General features: G+C 38.4%; 2 protein-coding genes across 2 annotated transcripts in view; one reads left to right on the forward strand and one right to left on the reverse strand.

The window, feature by feature from the left end:
- The window catches only part of LOC124280860 (DNA polymerase delta subunit 4-like), a 34,854-nt gene extending 33,069 nt beyond the window's left edge, over positions 1 to 1,785 (forward strand). The window contains exon 4 of the mRNA XM_046716851.1: positions 64 to 1,785. Within this exon, the coding sequence (XP_046572807.1) occupies positions 64 to 88 (25 nt within the window). The 3' untranslated portion in view covers positions 89 to 1,785. The remainder of the gene's footprint in view (positions 1 to 63) is intronic.
- A 2,112-nt stretch (positions 1,786 to 3,897) lies between these two features.
- On the reverse strand, positions 3,898 to 23,727 carry LOC124280859 (serine/threonine/tyrosine-interacting-like protein 1). Its single transcript, XM_046716850.1, has 9 exons — positions 23,510 to 23,727; positions 22,369 to 22,430; positions 20,737 to 20,836; positions 12,338 to 12,406; positions 11,748 to 11,815; positions 9,659 to 9,804; positions 8,986 to 9,083; positions 5,997 to 6,109; positions 3,898 to 4,760 (listed from the first exon to the last, which is right to left on the reverse strand). Exons 1-9 carry the CDS (start codon positions 23,610 to 23,612, stop codon positions 4,629 to 4,631), a joined length of 891 nt encoding a protein of 296 aa, XP_046572806.1. The 5' UTR covers positions 23,613 to 23,727; the 3' UTR covers positions 3,898 to 4,628.
- Between the last annotated feature and the right edge of the window lie 14 nt (positions 23,728 to 23,741).

Below are 23,741 nucleotides of genomic sequence, written 5' to 3' on the forward strand. Positions count from 1 at the left end.
TTGCAAATATCATTTCTGGTGCAACAAGATCCTGAGCTAAAATATGAACCTTTTGTGTTTCAGTTTGTGGAAAGATTACAGCATCTGAGCCAGACCCTTCCTATGAAACAGTTAAATCATGATGACAGCATTTTGACATCGACCATATTGTTCACTGGGTACAAGATATGTCTTCAAACATAATGTCATCAGCTATTTTGTTCAAATGGTAGCATGTTTTATCATGAAATATATTGTTGGTTTTTTTTCATGTTTTATCATCCATTTTCGTGCCACCGTTGCAGTAACAGCTAACTTACATGTCTATGTATTCAAGTAGGAAGATTTTGTCACAATATTCCGTCATTTCAGTATGTTCTATTGTTGTCATAGTCAAAGCTTTATGAAAGCATGCATGTTTGTCTCAGCTGACATGTCAGAAAGAATGAGTGCATGATTTTTTTTTAAATCATATTATGCATTTATTGTCCTGATTGTCGTTATGGTATCAGAAACAGTTAGGATAATTTCATAAAGTGTGTGAAGCCTATTTCTGGTTTCCCCTACCATGATATTGCTGGAATATTGCTAAAAGCGGCGTAAAACGAACTTCACTCACTCACTCACTCACCATATAGCTGGAATATTGCTGAGGGTAACGATGAACAACAAACAAGCACTCAACATGGATGTTTTCTTAACTGTAAACATGTCCACAAGCACCAAGAGAATATCCAGGCTATTGTGTTTTTTTCATAACAATTGGTCCTGTTCAGGATGAAATGTAGATGTAGCCATTTAGATGGACTGCATCTGAACATATCTGTCTTATGCCAAAGCACAGAGACTCTCCCATGTCTCGCAAGTGCAGTGACAAAATAATCAGACTTCTGTATTAGTTCCACAATGTTTTAAGTCTTCAACCTAACTGATGGAAGATATGAATTTTTCCCATCCTGCATTAGATGCTATCTGATTTATGACGTAGGCGTCGGGTAGCCTAGTGGTTAAAGTGTTCACTCGTCATGCTGATGACACAGGTTTGATTCCCCACATGGGCACAAGGTGTTAAGCATATTTCTGATGTCCCTTGCCGTGATATTGCTGGAATATTGCTAAAAGCGGCGTAAAACCATACTCACTCACTGATTTATGACATGTGATCAAGTTTGTCGGTGAGAGGACATAGGATTTTTTCTACACTCAGCAATATGTGTTCTCCAGGGACTAGGTTTCCATGTACATCTTAAGGCAAACTTCTGCTTCCCAGTCAGCCTTAATATGGAGCCCCTGGCCCCAACCCTTTTTTGAGTTCGTTTTAGTTGTGCCATGTGATCACAGATTGGATTTCTTTGTGTATGCCAGTGAGAAAGCTGATTTACATATATCAACAAAGAAATAGAATTTTGACGAGAATATATTTAAAACTGTCCAGGGACTGAAGCTGTGGGTATAATTGATGGTCACATTATTTGTCAGATGGTTAGCTATTCTGTTATTAATTTGTTTTATGAAAAGGAATTATTTGTTTTGTACTTCTGAGTTTTAGTTTATTGTTTTATTTGAAATTGTGATATTTCTTAAGTTTTGTGCCATTTTGTTATGTTAGTGTTATAGAAATTAATAGTGTTTCAGTACAGGTGTATGCATAGATATTGAGATATACAATGTAGAAAGTGTCTTGCTGTTTTCTGTTGAAAGATTGTTGTATACCTTTGTGTGTCAGCATGATATGCCGGTACCTGTATATCATATCTCGATTTTCTATATCATAGAAAAGATGGAGCAATAAACTTGAATATGTGATGTTTATTGTTGTTTTCAGTTGATATATGACATTATTACTCGCCTACGTGGAAGATACTGCAGTGTAATATTTTTACAGCAATATTACACTAGTGTAATACCGCTAGACGTGTAATGACGCCATAATGGTTTATTCAGTTATGATGTCACAATGCTAATACCTCTGTCACAATGGTATTAGACCTTGCTTGACTTGTGGAAAGCTGAGAGTCATCACACTACGTAGGCAGTTTCTAGAAGTTTATGTTGGAGAGTAATAAACAGAATACTAAACTCGCTTCTGTGAAATACCATTTTTATTAAACTTGTGAAAGATTTAGTATCAAACTCGCTTTACCAAATCGCTAAATAAAAAATGGTATTACACGGAAGGTTGTTTAGTATCCTCTATTTATGCCATTTATGTATTTAATGGCATGTAATGCTTTATACTGTTGATCACTGGATTGTCTGGTCCAGACTCAATTGTTAATAAAAATGGTATTACACGGAAGGTTGTCAAGTCTGGACCAGACAATCCAGTGATCAACAACATGAGCATCGATCTACAAAGCAGTGTTAGGTACGAGATATCATACACTTTACGACACTATGGCCCATCAACCTATGCTTGATTCTGTTTCAGACATTTCAGACTAACTAGTTGTACCTTGATGACTTGATTGTGTGACATTGTACCCTGACAGTGTTTAAGTGTAAGTGCAGTGTAAGCTCACTGACTTGGTTGACATATGTCATCGTATCCCAATGGCGTAGATCAATGCTCGTGCTTTTGATCACTGGATTGTCTCGATTATTTACAAACCGCTGACATATAGCTGGAATATTGCTGAGTGTGGCGTAAAACTAAACTCACTCAGTCACTGTTTTCAGAGTTAACTAGATGTATCTTGATGACTTGATTGTGTGACATCGAATCCTGATAGTGTTAAAGTGTAAGTACAGCATTTTCAACAGACAAGCAAACAGAGTATCACACATTGATTCAGAAACTATTTCTTTCTTTCAGGGTATGGAACAGAAAATCGAAATATAATATCATGTGACTTTGCTGTAGAAAGTTATCAGTCTGTTTAAAGAACCCATAACTAAATCATGCCATCATCAGGTCATCAGACATCACGTGAAGAATATGAGGAATTATTTGGTGTAGTTTGTGAACATATGTTACCGGGATAAGTCATGTCCGTTTCAATCTCAACCTACAGGATTAACCATTTTCATTTAGATCATCTTAAAGTTCGAGTGAGTTTAGGTGGATTGTCTGACATCCAATAATCTATATGTTGTTACATTTTTCACATTTGTTCTGAAAGTACAAGTCCTAAGGAGGTGACAGTTGGGATGAATATTCCCAGTTAAAATGCTCATTGATTCATAATCTTACTTTAAAAATAGTAACCATTATTTCTTCATATCCCAGTATTTTATAGTTTGTTGCTCTGTTTCATAAAAATATTGTGAATTCAGTTTAATGAGCTTGACAGCAGCATTTTGCTTTTACAAATTTTCAAAGAGAATATACTTTGTAGTGTCATTGTTCTTTTCAGCAATATGCTCTTAGACATCAATTATGTCCCTTAAAATCATTCTAAAGAAATACTTTTTCTTAATAATTGAGATAATCAGTAGTGCTAGGATATGATTGATCACACAATATTTGTGATCATAACTGAATAGTAAATGGTAAAGTGTGTATTTCGGGGATGGCAACAGGAAAATCTATTTTCAGCTGAAAACCTAATATTGTGTCACCGAATGGTGGGTTTGAATTGATCAATTTGAAATAAAATAGGCAGATCAGCGGAAAATTGCCATCCCTGGTAATTTGCAGGAAGGTTTTTGTTTAGAAATAACTTAGAAGTTTCTAACATTACATAAAAGAAACGTGTATAATTTGATTCGATTCCCCAAATAGGTACAATGTGTGAAGCCCATTCTGGTGTCCCCCGCCGTGATATTGCTGGAATATTGCTAAAAGTGGCATAAAACTGAACTCACTCACTCTGAAGGCAGACGCTTTATCCACAGAACAGTCTTATATTTGAACACAGTCATTTGCATGCTATGCTCTTCAGATCTTGACACTTATACTAATGACACAAACTCACATGAGGTTCATAATAGTACAGATTTATTATGCATAATATATGGACATATTTACACAACAATCCACTATTTACTAAATTGAATATTTACAATATTCACACGTGTACAAATTACAAAATATAATATCATTAAAAATATGTCACACAGTCATTTTGAGTTTACTTAAGAGTTCAATTTCCCCCTCCATAAGAGGTTTTAATAATAAATACATGTAATTTGAATAATATATAATTTGAACCATAAATTTGAGAAAGAAGATCCCAAACTTAAGACGTATTTGTTATGTGAAAGATGATTGAGATTTTCTTTGCTAAAACAACATAAAATGACACATCCCAAACAGCTAAAATATAATAGTAACAGGAAATAACATATCTTCTTTACAAAACAATTCAGCAGTACCAGTAGTCTTGATCATTTAGCAAGAAACATAAGTTCTCTAAAAATATATAATTTTCATCATAATCTGAAAACAACAAACATCTGATGTAATTGTATTGATAGCCAAATTGTATTCATTAAACTAAATTGTACATTTAGAAACGATTATAATTCACATATGAAAATGAATAGCCTTATTTCATACTGTGTTATGAAGACTTAAATGTTTAATCACATACCATGATTCACATTAACAACAGCAGGTGATGACTTTTCATGGTGAAATTGACAGTATCTATCACAGATATTTGAAATCGATATGAAATGTACATGATGAAATCTATATTGTGTATTCAGTAACTGGGATCACTGATATCTGTTTTCTTCTCTCCAAGGATATCTTCTTCCCATCTGGACAGCTGCTCTATAAATCCCCGATTCGGTCGGATTGTGGAACAGCACTTCTTTATGTGGCAGTAGGCTTCCTGTGATAGGAGGGAGTTTGAATATTGATCAAAACTGTCATACTTTACAGCTGTGTTGCAAAATCAAAACCCATATGTATACACACATCTTTAATTATACATTGTTTTGGGTTGGTTGGTTTGTTGTTTAACACTGCACTCAGCAATATTCCAGCTGTATGGAGTCAGTCTGTAAATAATCGAGTCTGGACCAGACAATCCAGTGATCAACAACATGCGCATCATTCTACGCAACTGGGTTATGATGACATGTGTCAACGAAACCAGCGAGCCTGACCACCCGATCCCATTAGTCTCCTCTTACCACAAGCATGGGTTACTGAAGACCAATTCTAACCTGGATCTTCACAGGTCTTAAACATTGTAATATGATATATACACTAGGACCATATTTCAGCTCTCCATTTTAAGCTAAACTTGAAAACAGAAGTACACTTACTCAGCTTATGCAACTTATTAAGAATGATCTGCTTTTTTACAGACTGTATAAGAACCTTAACACCAGAGTTTTGCTTCTCAGGGAGGGAGAGAGAGAGTAATTAATAACATTGCTGATAACACCAAATCTTAGTAGGGAACATCACAAATGAACTGCCCATGTGGGCAATCAAACCCAGTCTCTTCAGCATAACAAACCAAAGCTTAGATAGGAATGATAGTCTATATGGATTATCAACTTCTTTATTGTACTATAGCAACATTTCGGCTTATACCGAGGTGGTGAATGAGTACAGCAGGATGTATATGGGGGACATGACAATGGATGATAAAACAAAATGATTAAAAATGAAAACAAGCATAAATATACATGAGTGAGTGAGTTTAGTTTTACGCCGCACTCAGCAATATTCCAGCTATATGGCGGCAGTCTGTAAATAATAGAGTCTGGACCAGACAATCCAGTGATCAACAGCATGAGCACCGATCTGCGCAATTGGGAACCGATGACGTGTCAACCAAGCCAGCGAGCCTGACCACCTGATCCCGTAAGTCGCCTCTTACAACAAGCATAGTCGCCTTTTGTGGCAAGCACATAAATATACATGAGATAAGCTGAGGCAAGATAATCCATTGTTGATCCTCTATAAAGACTTGTCATTCCTATTGCTTACAACTTCTAGAATGCTTCTCAAAAAGTTCAAAGCTTAGATGACAAGGCCATTCAATTGTTATCAAGGTACGGAGGATGAACCGAAGTCATCATACATAAATCAAATTAAATACAAATTAACCAACCTCTAGTGTCCACTTGAAGTGATGCATAAGATAGGCAATGATGATGGTGGCACTTCTACTGATACCAAGCAGAGAAAATACCAGTATTGCTTTTTGATCCTGTCTCTGGGTATCTGAGGATATGAAACAAACGACTTTTATTGGATATCAAATTATGAAGTATTGTATTTATTAGAAAGGATTTGATCTGATATCTCACATGACTGAAATAACATTGATACCAGCACTACTTTCAGTCTACCTCAGTGACTATGGTTTTCAGATATTCAGTATGAAAATATTAAATATAGTATATTTGCCATTTCAGTACAGTAAGGCGTTTATCATAACTTGTAGGCATTATCACTTGTGATTGCACCACTCTTAAATATACCAACTCAATCAGTTTAAACACAATCAGTTCTCATTAATTGTCTCTTTTTTTCTTTGTTCGTTGTTTAACCCAGTACTCAGCAATATTCTAGCAAATCTGACCAGATAATCCAGTGATCAACAGCATGAGCATCATTCTATGATGGGATGCGATAACAGTATCAACCAAGTTAGCAAATCTGGCCACTCTATCCTGTTAGTCGCCTCTTGCATCAAGCATGGGTTGCTGAAGACCAATTCTAACCCAGATCTTCACGGGTTCCTTTATTGTCAACTCAAGGAATCAAGCCAAAAGTACAAGAAGAGGCAATTAAGGGGAATAAAGTCCAAAGTATCTGCAGACCGCTTGTTAAGTGGCAGTTCAAGAAAACAAGCCAAAAGTATCTACAGTCAACTTGTCAGGTGGCAATTCCAGTGTACAAGCCATGGGTTATCTACAGTCAGTTTGTGAATGGCAATTTGTGTCATTCGATCATACTGGTGCACAGCCAAAAGAATAAAAGGAACCTGACTCAACAATAACAAAAAGGAATCAATACTGTAGTTGGCTAGTTAATTAAACAAGAGAAACATTATCCACTGATGGACAGTGTGTACATGAAATACAAACAGAAGTGTAACGTACTACTACATTGACTGATCAGCCAGTTATCCATCTGTCACCATATTGTTTATACAACAATGTCAACTATGCTAAATTATATAATAGGTTCAAACTTGACCACATCTGGCTATCCATTTTCTGAGTGAAATGTATGACAATTGACTGCAGTTACTTTTGAAGATGTTCTGATAATGGATTAAACCAGTTTATCTTTATTCTGGTGTTGATGATTTGAGGTAAATACTCAAAAAGCAAAACATTTAAACCAGTCCTTTGATCCACAAATAATTACACATACATTCATTACTTCTTTTTATCACTTGAGTATATACAGTTAGGTAAAAAATATTCTAATCATGGTGAAAAGGTTCTTTGAAACACATTTCTAGAACCAACGAAACAAGTATTTGTAAATACCTTCTCTGGTATTTCCACAAAGTTTCAGATATCAGAATCTATCATCTTGCACTTCAAATCTGGTATCTTTACCTTCCGTTGAGTTTTACAGATGTTGATTTAAGTGGAAAGGGGGATATTTCCAAAGATATAAAAATTACCCTTAATGGGTAGCTGCAATCAATTACATATGTGTGTGTTCGTTGTTTGATGCCACAATCAGAAATATTCCAGCTATTTAAGAAATACAGTTCGCTCTACCACCATGTATAGTGTAATAAAGCACACTTTTTCTCTGAACCATTATAGTTAAAGTACGAGGACGCTTGCGTCCAAGTGCTTTAATGTTATAATAGTTCATGGCGAAAGTGTGCTTTATTACACTATACATGGTGGTAGAGCGAACTGTATTTCTTTTCTAAGATGCCAAATTTAATACTTTCTAAGGATAATTACGATTAATTTAAGGCAGAAAACAAACAATGGTGTCAGTGACCTAGATTAAGAATCCTCGCACAGGGCTAACTGGCGCGCTGTTCTATTGATGTGTCTGCCCCCTTACGTTAAGACGAACATTACCAGAAAAAACAAATGATAACAGTTTGATGACGGTTTACGTTCGGATTAAATATCTTCTCTGAATTATTTTAATTACATCTGTCATTAACGTAAACCATATGGGGCAATATAAACGTCGCATTTCTACTACCAACGTAAGTTTAGATCAGTACATCCAGATGAAGCTGAGTAGTCAAGCGGCATTCCACGATTGCATTGTCGGAATGTAAACATTGCGAACTTTACCGTATCTCTGAAAAATTGTGAGTCGAATTGACACATTTTAACCGTCGTAAAACATAAACATAATGTTTCCACCAGTGATGTTAGCTGCGTGAAGCAACTGCAAACCAAGAAACGGGATGCAATGGAGTAGTTTACTGTAGGAGGCGGTAGGAGGCGATGACAACTGACATGCATCGTGACGTCACTTACATTGTGACGTAATGTAAAATGGTTTGATTACGAGTGGGCACACTAGAATGGCGCAGTACCGGGATAACGTCATTCAATTGTTCCTTCATCAAAAAACTATACCTTTATAGTCTGATCATGTATTTTTTTTTCGATTGTTCTAACCGCTAGGCTTCTTAGAAATGACAGCAACCTGGTCCTGAAATTCAGTGATTGACCCAGCCTGACCATCCTGTCCATGTAGGTGCCTCTTATGACCAGGGCCTAGATTTTCGAAGCTCTCTTAGCTCTAAGATAATCGTAAGTGCCATACATTAACATTAACTTACGACTATCTTAGCGTTAAGAGAGCTTTGAAAATCTAGGCCCTGGACCACAAGTATAGCCGCAACCATTCAGAAACACACACCAACATGATGTTCGGAGAAAAGATGGTTTTACTTCAGCGATTGGTGACTACAAGATGGAGGATGTTGCCAAGCAACACCATGAGAGACTACAAAACATACCACTAGTCATACTGACGGATAGGTTTCCTGATACCTGTATTCTTACCCAGAATGGGTGCTAATCAGAAAACAGATGACCATGATAACCATTCCTAAACTCCCAACTGATTGCCAATACTGTCTGTTCTGATCTTACCAATGAAGGCACAGGCTGTTGCAAACTGACTGTAGAGATCAGCATCATTCCTGTCCTCCGTCTGTATGTGCAGCAAGTTGGGGCCAGGGTCGGGGAAACTGAACATAGAGTAAATACATGTCACAATAGTCTGTCTCCCTGACAATAGAGAATAAGTTGAAAAGGATTCAAGAATGATTGGGCAAGTCTAGATTGTCTCAGTTCTACTGAAATTAAGAAGTGTATTTTGTTTTATATTCATTTTTATATATAGATGTATAATTAGATGGATATGTTTTCAAATAAGACAACTCTATTTTGTCAGTCTAATGTCACATCTGCACTTACAAATGCACTTAGAACTAATTATGGCACATGCAACTAAATATAGACATGCATTGTAAAGTTTTGCATCCAATTTCAATTTGTATGTGCATATGGGATGATTTATTTTGTCAAAGGTAAAACCATGCAATCATGATTTCTTAAGTAAATTCCAAATCCAATTGGAACAAAATTATATATTTTCCCCTAACAATCCGTCCATCCATCCATTCATCCATCTGTCCATCCATCCACCTATCCACACACCCATCCATCCATGCACCCACCCACCCATCCATCCACCGACCCATCCATCCCTCCACCCCACCCATCCATCCATCCATCCATCCATCCATCCATCCATCCTTACAAAGTCTCGGACTCAACACAGCAGTTGATGTGTCCCTTGATTTTGAGATCCTTCTGTATGTATGCTGCGTTGCCCTGCCTCCAGTTACCCAGGTACAGGACGCCCTGGATGATCTCTGTGGGGTAAGGCTTCAGCTCGTCCATCTCCTGTCACAGAGAAATGTACATTGAAATTAACAGGAAATGTTTAGCAATATCAGAATCCCACAATTGGCCCCACATTTCCCCTTTACTATAAAGGCTGAGACTTTTGAGGCTGCAAATACTTGAAATAGATGTCCTTATTTATATATTTAATCTGAAAACTATTCATACCTGAAGTGCAATATGTTCATTTTGGTATTTTAAACCTATTTCTTGTTTTTCAAATTACTTGATTAATATGCCAGATATATGAGTCCGAGTACATAAAAAATAGTGTCATGGTTGATTTGTGGTCATTTTTTAAAATTGAAATATAAATTAAGGCAGAACATACAAACTACAAAAACGTTCAGATTTGAATATACCATCATTGTTCATCATTCGCTACTGTAGCTTTGTTTTGAATGTAATATCACCATCTCTATCTTTATTTAACCCTGTAAAGAATTTCTCTTGTTCATGAGTTTGAAATGTATCTACATTACAACAACTCTTTGTACAATGGAGCCCTAGGTTTATTTCATGTTAAGGGACCGTTCATAATTTATGAATAGGGGGGGTCATGATGATTTCATGCATGCGTGCGTGCGTGCGTGTCCCCATTTTGTTCTGGGGCGGTAGGGGAGTCAGCAATTTTATGCATAAAAATATTTTAAAAGTATGCTCAAAAATTATGGGAGGTGGTGGTAATTGATTTGTACATAATAATAATGAGTGTGCATGCTCAAAGCTGTATCCATCCACAAGGTGCATGCTCAAAGTGCATCCTACATGACATGCAGGGGGGTCACTTACTTTGTACATATATTTTTTGGGGGTGGGGTCATTCACATTGTAAATGCTTCTCCATAAAAATCATCGTCATCCCTAGCCACAAATTATGAACGGTCCCTTATAATAAATCAGGAAACCGTCATGAATAAAGTCTTAGCTGAAAATGCTAGGCTACAGATTACTTTTCTTCCATGACTGGAACCACCAGCAAAATATGCACTGAAGTTCTATACTGATATATTAGCAAATGGATCAAAGGTATTCATCATGACAGAATGCTGATCAAATACACTGTATGAAGGGGGATGTCACCAATCAAACAGTACTTTTATTCTTGATACACATTACATGGTTCATTTCATAAACCAAGAGTGACCCATAAGCCGAAAACCTATGTTTGGAACCAAGAATAACAATGAATCATACCACACACAAGTGTATTGTCACATGTTGCTACACACGTTTGAGAAGATATTAGTGAGTGAGTTTAGTTTTATGCCACACTCAGCAATATTCCAGCTATATGGCGTCGGTCTGTAAATAATCGAGTCTGGACCAGACAATCCAGTGATCAACAGCATTAGCATCGATCTGCGCAATTGGGAACCAATGACGTGTCAACCAAGCCATCGAGCCTGACAACCCGATCCCATTAGTCGCCTCTTATGACAAGCATGGATTACTGAAGATTCATTCTAACCCGGACCTTCACGGGTCAGAAGATATTCGTAATTGTATTAGGTAGTCAGTACGTTTTTGGAAATAAGAACAATAATGCTTTACAATGTAATATAATATACTTCAGAGTTATAAGTAAAACCTGCATCTAATGTTAAACTAACATCAACCTTGTGAAGAGTCAGGTTAAAACTGGTCATCAGAAAACCATGCTTGTCTTTAGGGGAGACACAAGGATACTGGATGGTGAGGATCACTGACTTACTTTATTCATGTGATCACATCCCAAATGTGTACATTCATGCTCTTTATAGCAATCACTTGATGGTCTGGTCCAGACTCAATTATTGACAGAGCACCACCATCTAGCGGGAATATCGGTGAGCCGTGGTGTCAAATAACAAACAGACAAGCACAGAACAAACATCGGTGAACGAGAAAAAGAAGAGAAAAATATAGTCATGAGTTGTGTCCCCTTATTCTCCCAAACTCACCCTTGGCATAAACAGTATCTTCTGAGTCCTGAGAAATGGATACAATGCAGAAAATTCCTCATAACCACCTGGAAATAAACATGTTTCTGGTTAATACTTTAAAGTTTTCAGTCAACACAGTAAAGTGTCCACTAACCGAAACCAAAACCTAAGTTCCACCCTTAAGCCGATTCAAGCCTAACTTTCTGTGGCTTTATATGAAAGGGCTATCATAAATATTTATAGTCCAATTAGAAAATATTTTACAAAATCTACATACAGGTTCAGAAAATGTGTTTGCTGCTATGTTCACAGTCACTGTTTGTCAGTTTGTCAAATTCTAAACATAAAGCGAAGACAAATTATCGATTATTTACATACTGCTGCCATGTAGCTGGAATATTACTATATGGCCTTAAACAACAGACGGAACAAACAAACCAAACCATCATTCAATTATATTGTTAGTGTGTCCATCTCAACCTAACCCCATTCAAGGCTCAGTCTTCAGCCATGCTTAAAAATACTTCACTCACTAAACTATTCCAAGAAATGAATAATCATTGACAATCAAATTCTATGTATTTGACCAATGTGAGGTTATTTCTCACCTTTCAAAATTTTGACTTGATTTCTGCTGCCATATTCCCATAGCAACCGTGCACAATCCACAGCAGGGCCTGTAAATAAAGTACATGTATCATAGGAAAGTTAGAACCTAAAACTATTGCTAAATTATAACAAATGTTCTCTACATTTCCAATTACATTTCATTCAATCTGCAGGACCATCCATCCATACAGAGGTCATGCCTTTGCTTCTTCCTCATACATGTATTTCAATTTCCGAAAATAGGCTTTAAGCCTTGTAATGAATACCATAAAGACAAATAAGGAATGTGACAGATCTAAACATTGGTGTGGCCAGTGATGATGATGTTAACAATTAATATAAGGATGCAGATGTCATCAGCTACTGAGTATGTACTCAGAAGTTTTCAATCACTTTGGGTATGGTTTAATTTGGGTATTCAATATATTTTACACCAATGAGAACCAGTGTAACTTCTAAAACAATTTTCTGCTTAAAATGCTGTTTCCTGTGACTTCTAAATTGTTACTGTTGCATAATCTCAATACAATGATATACATATCTCAATACAATGATATACATATCTCAATACAATGATATACACATCTCAATACAATAAGCAAGATAATCAGTTACTGGCTTATATTAGTATACCAACAGGATAATGCTATTTTAAAACATATCTATTATTACCAATATAAGCTGCCAGAAATTGAATTAATTGTTGGGCTCTCAAGGTAAAAGGATTACTATTCAGTTTAGGACTTGTTTTTTCTTGGATAGAACAGGGTGTTTCAAATGTTAATCATTTTCTAAGTATGTTCAAGCAAAGATGTGTGGATATTGACAAGCAACCATGGTTCGATAACATAGTTCACTACTCTAAGTTATAGACAAATTAAAGTGAATCGTATGTATGAAAACTACTTGTACCAATTCATGTTTATCGTATAGAGCTCTGTAAATTCCGCTGCTCAAATCATAACTTAATGATTGAGGTTGGTAGAAGATGTAATATTCCACCAGAAGAAAGATTTTGTCCTTTTTGCATTGTAATTGTTCAAGAATGTGAATACCACTTCTTGTTGCAATGTCCATTTTATTCAGACCCTAGAAGCAGTATTCTACCCATGTATTATTGTACTTCACCGTCTTTACAAAAATGAAATTTTTAGAGTAAAATTAATATTTTTATACTTATCCTGACTCATGCTTATTTGCTTGTCTTCTTCTTCTGGCGAACCTAGTGGAACACTTGTATCTCCCAATTGAAGCTCCCTTCAATAAAGAATCACTCATTAGTACTCACCACGAGTAACCTCCCTTCCGTAAGCGCGGGAACGAGGGCGCCACCCAAGCCCATGTGCCTCACGCTCTCCTTTTTTGCTTTGAGCCCAACACTTTCTTTTTCCCGAGAAATCCAAAGTGTTAAGTGGGGAGGACGGGAGGGCTTACCTCATGAGTCAGGATAAGTATAAAAATATTAATTTTACTCTAAAAATTTCATATTTTTTCTTATCCTGACTCATGCTTATTTGCTTGTAGAATCCTACGGATTAGGAGGTGGGATTATATATACTTTGGATTTTACTAATTAGTGATTTGAACTGATATGATTGTAATAACCGTATGGGAACTTCATGAAGGCACTGAACTGAATTCCTGCTGCTAAATTAACAGCTGCCTTTAAAGAAGGTTATTACAATTTACTGCATATAATAAAAGTATATACAACATTAATTAAGCTAAGGCCATTAATGTGATAGTATAAACTGTTGATAGTTTATAATGAATACTTTTATAAGAACCAAAGTAATAAGCTTACAATATGCATATATATAAGCTATAATAGAAATGTGCTTAAGGTATAAAGATAACTTAAGCTGTATAATAGTAACCAACTACTGAGAGTTTGTTAACTTATACATGTTATGAAATGAATATATGACTGAGCTTAAGGATAGAAACTTAAGCTGAACATATATATAATAGTAGAAACTCGTAAGAGTTGTAGGTATATATATATTATGATATAAATCATAGTACTGAGCTTAAGATAATATTTTAACTTAAGCAAATATATATAGATAGCATGTAGCTATTAGTACTGTTATCAGATAAGTATAAAATCAACAAGATAGACTTATCTTCTCCGTGGAACTGTCAACTGTTGAGCGAGGACCATGGGACCGAAATGGTGGATACCTGAGACGTCCTTGGTGGTGATATCTCTCAGATAGTGGTTGGCAAACACCATATCGGATCTCCAAAAACATCCCTCCATGATGGTATTCAATGAGCAATTTCCATGTAAAGCCAAAGTTGAAGCTAGTGCTCTAATTTCGTGAGGATTAGTAGCACTTGGAGGGTCCAGTCCAGCTGCCTTGTAGGCTCTTAGTATGACAGTTCTGATCCAAATAGAAATGGTAGTGCGCGACACTTCTGTCTGTGAGGCGGTAGATATAGGGATAAACAATCTTTTGAATTTCCCTCTACTTTGCTTGGATCTTTGGAGATATATTTTCAGTGCACGTACAGGGCAAAGTGATAAGTCCATCGTGATCCCGCGGTCCAAGTATGGATGAGAGAGCTGAGACATGGAACAACCTGTCTGGTTGACCTGGTAGTTGATTTTTCGCTATAAAATCCCAGCCAAGTCCCATATGAGCCGATGTTATGAATATCATCAAATCGTGTTCTCTCGTAATCCAAAGCGCGGAATTTCAGACATCCTGGCGCAGTGGCTAATGCTAGCAGGAATAAGGTTTTGTGGGTCAATGATTCATATGACGAGATAACAATGGCTCGTAAGCCTCACTTGTGAGGTGTTGTAGTACAACATTTAGATCCCAGGCTGGCTTTGAAACTTCCGCTTCTGGTCTTCCAATCGAAGGCACGTAAACAAGGCGAGTAACTCCGTGTTCTAGTCAATTTGACGCCTCGCTTCTCATTGTTATGACTGAACTTATGGCTGCAAGATAAGTGGACAGTGTAGATCCTTTTAGATTCTTAGTTTGACGTAGGAAACATAAGAAATCTGCCACTTGAGGATGTGTAGCAAATCTGGCTGAAAATCCTTTCTTAGCAGCATAATTGACAAATCTGAGCCATTTGTCATCGCATTGCTAGGAGTAGAGTTACGTAGTGCAAGCGTGACGCCTTCGCGGCTCTGGTGGAATAACCTCTTATTCAAACATGCCTTGATACAATCCACACGTGAAGTCAGAATGCTTCTGGTGTTTTGTGCACTTGTTTGGTGTGCGGATGTATCAGTAGATTGGAGCCGTAGTGGGAGCTGAAGTACTGGTTTTCCGATTCCTAGTATGAGGTCTGGAAACCACGCTCGCTGGCCAGTATAGCGAGACCAAAATCAGATCGAGGTTCTTCGCTTGACTGATTTTAGCAAGACTTGTGGGATTAACGCAGGAGGCGGAAAGCGTCGCACGCTTAGTCCCTCCCATGATATGCTTAGTGCGTCCGCTGCCCTAGCTAATGGATCTGGCACTGGCGATCACGAAAGGTTGTCAGTTGATTGTTGAATCGGGTGGCAAATAGGTCTATCAGAGGAGATCTTATTTCCATGATTATCTGATTGAATATCTCTGTGTGGAGCATCCATTCTGTCGGCGACGGTTGGTGCGGCCGAGAGAGAGCGTCTGCTAACACATTCTTTGCTCCTGGAATGTTGCAGGCTTTGATACGTATGTTTAGACTGTCGACTAATTCGAACAGTTTGAAACATCGAGTGAGAAGATTCAGTGATCTTGTTGACCCTTGTTTGTTCACATAAAACGCCACTGTTGAGTTGTCTGTGTGAATCATTAACTGAGCGTTCTGTAATAGGTTGCTCCAGTGACCTATGGCGTTTATGACTGCTTGCATCTCTAGCAGATTTATGTGACATAAGCTCTCTTGAATGCTCCATAGGCCTGACGCTGTCCTGCCGGTAAGGTGGGCTCCCCAACCTTTTAGTGACGCGTCCACGAAGAGATGTGTTTTCGATTCCGGCTCTACTAAGGAGACGCCTGCGCAAACATTCAATCTCTTGGTCCACCAGAGTAGATGTGGTTTGATGTAATCTGGTAGACTGAACGGTAGAGGGTCCTCGAGATGGGCATTGATGAGGACTTGTAATGGACATAATTGAAGCCTGCCTCTGAGTGTCAAGTCTTGAGCTGATGTGAGTAGTCCCAGTAGACTCTGCCACTGTCGTAGTGGTAACGGAGAGAGTAGGGCTTGGGGGATCAGTTGTTGTACCTTGATCCATCTGTCCTCCGGGACTACCATACGATTCTGAGCTGTAAGGAATCGTATACCTAGAAACTGCAGATCCTGCGTGGGCTCTAGGTCCGACTTTAGTAGATTTACTAACCAGCCTAACTGCGTTAGAAGCTTGATTGTAAAGTTCAGCTGTAGTCTGAGACGCTGTGGATCTGGATCCACCTGTATACCGTCGTCTAGGTAAAATGCATTCCGCAGGCCTTGACGATGTAGGTATGAGACAATAGGCTTGGTTACTCTTGTGAATATCAATGGGGCCGGAGTGATTCCGAAGGGAAGTACTTTCCATTGGTAGTGTATGCCGTCTAGCATAAATCTCAGATATTTCCTTGAACTGGGATGAATCGGAATGTGTAGGTATGCATCCTACAGATCTAAACTTACCATGTAATCTAGTGGACGAATTAGATGACGGAGTTGAGGTAAATGTATCATGCGAAACGCTGGTGGTTTGCATAGAAATTCTCTGTTGAATGTGCTCATGTTGTAAATGAGACGGTACTTCTCTTTGGAATTCTTTTTCGGCACTAGGAAAACTGGGGAGTAGAAACCTGGTATGATGTTTTGCTGATCGAGAACTTCTAAGGCCTGTTTGTTTAGTAGAGACTGAACTGTTTCTCTTAACATCGGTAGTTGTGCCAGATGAACGTTGAACCCTGGTGGGTTGACTGTTAATGGTGGCTTGGCCTTGAGTTGTAGACGATATCCGTACTGAAGGATGTTGGATACATACGGATCTTGAAGTATTCCCCAGTTTTCCCAGTGAAGTTGTAGTCGTCCACCCACTTGAGACGGTTGTACTGGAACGGCTGGGGGTGGAAGACTCCAGTCGTTCCGAATCTGACTTTCATCGTTTAAATCCACGGGCACCTCTGGATGATCTGCCTCTAGCTGATCCTCCTCTGAACTTGTTGTACGGGCGACGAAAAGAATCCTTGGGATTATTAACGGCCGCTAATTTCTTATCCCGTGCTCTCTGTAGCCCTGAAAACTTGGACTTGCCGGAGTACCTCTGTGCTGAATGTTTAAAGACGTTCGCTAATGTATCCATAGATTTAATCATGAGTACTTCTCTAGAATCTTTAGATACTTCCTTGGAGACCTTGTTAATGTTGCCACCAAACAGTAAGGGTGAAGACCATGGAGCTGTGTATAGGGGCTCTGTGAATTGTTTATTCCAAGAGCAGGAGGCTAGTAATCCTTGCCGACGTGTCATGGTAGTAGCTTCAGTAAGAGCTGAAAGATGGTCTGTAAGGAATTGTTGATCTTTTTTCTGCATAAGTAGAGCTGAATAGATCATCCTGTCTTCCTCATCCGTGGAGTTCTTGAACTTGGTGATGAGAGTCTCGTTAATAGTCCTAGATCTATTAAGTCCGAAGAACATCCTTCTGGAAATGGTATCTAATTGGGCCATCTTGTGATCGTCTACCCTATAACTTCTGGACTTCAAATCACTGATAAGTTTGAAGTTTTCATCAATCTCCTGAGTCTTGAAAAAGGGCTCCATATTATGTCAATAAAAACTCTTGGCATTGAAGAACGGTAAATGGGTAAGTTGAGTTTTAGTAGATTTGGAGTAGGCTGTATCCAGTTTAGCAGGAACGGCTGCGATAGGATCCATAGGAGGCTCGGTGATATGATCTACATCATCATCTAACATGAGGTAAGTTTGGGCTGTATCCTTGTTCTTAGAGGGAGAGGCCAGTTGTAATTCGTTTACCATCCAATACCTTATCTCAGCCTCTGAGAAAATGATACCATCGTCCTCCTCTGACGTATGGTCATATGTCGGAGTCCTCGATCTGTAAGAAGATCTATGTGAGGACTGAGGAGAACGGACTGACGAGTGGCTAGTGTATGTAGACCTTGGAGAAGACATCCTTCGCGGAGATTGTGGGCTTCGTGAACGGTGATGGCTTCGCAGACGCTCTGGACTTCTCGAACGTTGAGGGCTACGCGATCGCCTTCTAGGCGATGTAGAACCACTTAGCCTTCGCGTCCCACGCGAATGTCTGGATTCAGTGTCCGATCCGACATATGAGCTTTGCTTCGCTGGACGCTTCCTTCGCATGACAAGGTGCGTACTCGGCTAAGCGCCTCCTTCCGAAAGCCTCTTGCAAAAGGTGAGGCTCTGGCTCCTTCTCGAGGCTGCCTGGGATACCTTATGCAAAGAGCTCACTCCGGGCAGGGTTGCCCTTCGCGGAGGCGCGTCTATGGGCTCAGAGGCCCTACGCAAAGTCAAGGCGGGCTCTGAGGCCCTGTATGACTTGATATGGGGTGGGCTCTGAGGCCTCTGTAAGCCGTAGCAGTCTTCCATCACCCTCATTATCTGGTTGATCAAGTCGTCTGACGCGGTCTGCGTTGATGAGGGATGTCTCTCTGCAGAGGTGACGGGACCCTCAGATAAAATTTCTGGTGATAGAGTCGGCATCTCCGGTTGTGTGTTCATCTGCGCTGAGGTGATAGTCGCAGAAACGGGCCGTTTCTTGTGACGAACTTCTGGAATGATAATTGGCATATCGTCATCATATAATGCTAATTCTGTAACTGGTAAAATATCAGAGGCAAAATTATTAGATTTTGCTGACTTCCCTTTAGATGAAGCTGTAGATCTTGGTGTACGCAATGTACGAGATGATATGGATGGTTTCCTCGACTTGGACTGAGAAGACGGCAGCTCTTGAGATGCAGGTCGCTTCTTGGACATAGCGGACTGCATCCCACGCTTATCCGCCGAGGGAAACTCAGGCATGCAACCAGCCGGTGGCGTGTCCTCAGTCAACAGTTGACATGAAACATTAATTTGCGATCTATTAGCCATGTTTGAATTCTGTTTACGGGATTTATCTGCCTTCCGTCTGTAAACGGAACATAAATATTTGTCAAAGGCAGAGATAGGTAAATTGATACAAAATTTACGAGAATCAAAGGAACATGGAGTAATGCAACTAGGGCATTTTAAATGTGGATCGGTATCAGAATAACGTAGTTTACATTCTGTGCAAATTTTCATTAATGTAGCCTACTGAACAAACACGATGAATCGTGAATAAAACAGCAGAAACACAATTAATAATCAATGCAAATTGAATAATTATACTAGTACTACCTCTATACTAACGTATAAGAGGAACTTAACTAAATATAATTAAAGGATATAGTGTGTTGGGAGACACAGGTGCTCTCACGTCCAGCTCACTGGGCGAAGAAGGAGAGAGTGAGGCACATGGGCTTGGGTGGCGCCCTCGTTCCCGCCCTTACGGAAGGGAGGTAACTCGTGGTGAGTACTAATGAGTGATTCTTTATTGAAGGGAACTTCAATTGGGAGATACAAGTGTTCCACTAGGTTCGCCAGAAGAAGAAGACAAGCAAATAAGCATGAGTCAGGATAAGAAAAAATAATGTATTTACTTTGTAAATCTGATAATAAGTACATTATTAACTGTCTTGCAAAGTATGTTTTCCTTGCATTGAATTGTTTTTTGAAGTTAATATAATGATAATACGTATTTATATATGTATTCATTGTAACTACATATATGTATTCACTACAACTGGTGCTCAATAAAGAAACGCTATTGTTATTTTGCCTGTACATGTGAAATGGGCCGGTGGCCTTATTTACTTCTGAATAAACAATTTTCACTTACAATAAGCAAGATAAGCGTAGTGCTTTATTTATGCATTATTCACTTTAGTAGAGTTTGTGTATGCTGACGCTTGCAATTGACCAGGAAATAAAGGTCTGTAAAGTTAAACAGATATGCAAGCTAAATAGGATACAATGGGAAATTACACAGAGTTGTTTTAGTATTAGTTTATACTAAATATTCATGTGTGTTTGAATGCAAGTCACTAAGAATCCATAGGGAAATAATGATATTATGGTCGGATGCAGTCATTAATATTAAAGATAATCAAATAATCAGAAAGCCGGCAAAGAGGGTAGCCTTAGGAAGCAGACCAGAGGCTTATAGTATGTGCAATGATATACACTGTGCGTGTGAGTGAGTTGGGTTTTACGGCCCTTTCAGCAATATTCCAAAATTTAGTTTTGTTGATCCTTTTGATAAACCCGGATACTTGGTACTGATCATCATAGTCAGTTTCATGCATGTAGGATGTAAATTGAACTAACCTTCATCCCTGAATGATGCAGTATTACTGTCATACACAACAATGTTCTGTTTACACTCCAGTTCAGCATCATAAGGTATAACGTAATCCTCATCTTCATTCTGAAAAAGACAGGATGCATATGTATATTTCAGTTGAAACAGCCAGTATACATGTATATGGCAGTTATTGATTGATTGATTGAGGTTTGGTTTTACGCCGCTTTTAGCAATATTCCAGCAATATCACGGCGGAGGACACCAGAAATGGGCTTCACACATTGTACCCATGTGGGGAATCGAACCCGGGTCTTCAGCGTGACGAGCAAACGCTTTAACCACTAGGCTACCCCACCGCCCCATATGGCAGTTAAGACAGTAGACTAATGTATTTCAATTTCAAGGTTTTGAAAAAGGTGGAAGTACAGTGTATTAGCCAAGTCAAGAATTAAACTGAAACACGACAAAGGGTCTGACACAGACTGATATGTTAAGAGTCTGGAAAAAACAAAGATGCTGCACACAATAGCTGTGCTGGTGAAAAATGACAGAATAATTGAGTGAGTGAGTTTAGTTTTACGTCGCACTCAGCAATATTCCAGCTATATGGCGGCGGTCAGCAAATAATCGAGTCTGGGACAGACAGTCCAGTGATCAACAGCATCTGCATCGATCTGCACAATTGGGAATCGATGACATGTGGCAACCAAGTCAGCAAGCCTGACCAACCGATCCCCTTAGTTGCCTCTTATGACAAGCATGGGTTGCTGAAGACCAATTCTAACCCGGACCTTCATGGGTGGCCAGAATTTTTTCAATTTCAACATTTAAGCAAATGATGATTGGGATTTACTTAGTGGTTGGATTTAGTGCTATATAAATATTATCATTATTATTTACACACTTTACCATTACCCAACACCTTAAGGACATCATTTATGACACTTTTTCTACCTAATATCCTTGCAAAAAGAAGTGACCTAAAACCATGCAAATGTCTGACAAGTGACATAGTTTCAATAATAAGAGTTGCAGAATCAAAATTTAATGCCAAGTTTGCAATAATATGAGGTGGGGAAATGACCAGGTGGGGATATGGCAGATGGGGTAATGACCTGGTGGGGAATAGCCCTACACCTATCCTCCCAAAAAGCTGACAATATATATGTATATATTGTAATATGATTTGTATTTTTAGTCCTTAATATATCTGTAGAAGTGGAAACAGTCTAGTGTTATATCTGAATAAAATGCATAGTACTGTTCAGAAAAACTGTCTTTGTTGTTTACCCACAGATCACTCAGAGTTTCTACCAGTTTAAGACGATTGCAGCCTCTACTAGTAGGATCAGAGTTTCTACCAGTTGAATTGGAAAATGTACTGGTAGAATCTCCCGATTCAACCAGTAGAGACTACGATTACAATCTCTACTAGTAGGATCGGAGATTCTACCAGTAGAGACTCCGAGCGCAGTCTCTACTGGTAGAGACTCCAATCGCAATCTCTACTGGTAGAATCGGAGATCGCAGTCTCTACCCTGACATATGTATATATATTTGATGACTGATGAAAGCTTGTTATGTACAGCTACATTCATGTGTAGTAAGTTTTTATTATGTATAGTTTTACATGAACAGAGTAAATACAATATTACCTTTGGGGCTTTCTTAGCTGTAACCACATGACTTTCATTATATTCATGACGTTTTCTTGAATCTGGAAAAAGAATTCGATCATATTTTAGTAACAATGGTTGAACAATGTGAATTGTACAAATCATAAAATTTGTAGAACTACAACTGTAAACATAGTATAGATGTAACATACATTCAAAACTTTTCAGTACAACGAATTTAAACTGAAAATGACATTAACAACCAGTTTCGTAGTAATTATTACATCAAGACAGCAGTCTCTAATGAGACTACCCGTGAAGGTCCGGGTTAGAATTGATCTTCAGTAACCCATGCTTGTCGTAAAAAGGCGACTAACAGGATCAGGTGGTCAGTCTCGCTGACTTGGTTGACACATGTCATCGGTTTCCAATTGCGATGATCGATGCTCATGCTGTTGATCACTGGATTGTCTGGTCCAGACTCAATTATTTACAGACCGCCGCCATATAGCTGGAATATTGCTGAGTGTGGCGTGGAACTAAACTCACTCTAATGAGACTAGTGAGATCGCACTATACCAGATAACTTCCACTATTTCAGTCAAGGCTGTATGCAAGCTCCTACCTCAGTAGTTGTCCAGTTTATATGAATTACAGAATTTCTATTTTTGATTAATTTTCTAATAGTAACATGTGATTTTTGGGGGGTGATTTTGACATTTATGGATTGCTTTAATATTTGATTCTGAGGTTAACTTTTCTTCTACTATGTTTTCAACTTTATCACTCTATTTTCTAAATAGCCAGGCTCTTGCATGCCACTTCATTAGATGCATCAATATGCCATAAAATATGGCCAAAAGGTATCCGTGCAATGTAAGTGTGAAGATTAGTTTTCATTTCCAACATCCATACTCCTGAAAAATATGTTGATTGTGACTATGCGTTCGGGGTCCCTGATCAACATAGTCGTTGTTGTTGTCGTAGTGACAACAGTGATAACACTATTTCCCAGTTATGCAAAGAATAAATATTCTAAATAATGTCTGATATCACTAAAGATATATACTAATAACAGGGATCTGGGTGGTAACGCATCAAATCAGATCACATCCTACTAAAACATACTGTAAACAAACGTGAGCAGCTGGTTAGATAAAGCACATCTCATTGTATTTACCTATAAGTAGCAGATAATTAGGATCACTCAAACATGAGAACACAGTTGATTGTTGTAGCATATTGTACAAATCAGACGGTTCCATAAATTCAAGCCCTTCCATGGTGAAATCTGTACACAGTAGAAACGATATCCAGAATCCCCTCAGCTAGCAGATGACACTTCTTGATTCTTCACCCAGTTTGTAAACAAATGTTCATCCGCCAAATAAAATATATCACGTTTTCTTGTT

The sequence above is a fragment of the Haliotis rubra genome, unplaced genomic scaffold (assembly GCF_003918875.1).
Source record: "Haliotis rubra isolate DU_JTF1 unplaced genomic scaffold, ASM391887v1 Scf275, whole genome shotgun sequence".
Classification (NCBI taxonomy): domain Eukaryota; kingdom Metazoa; phylum Mollusca; class Gastropoda; order Lepetellida; family Haliotidae; genus Haliotis; species Haliotis rubra.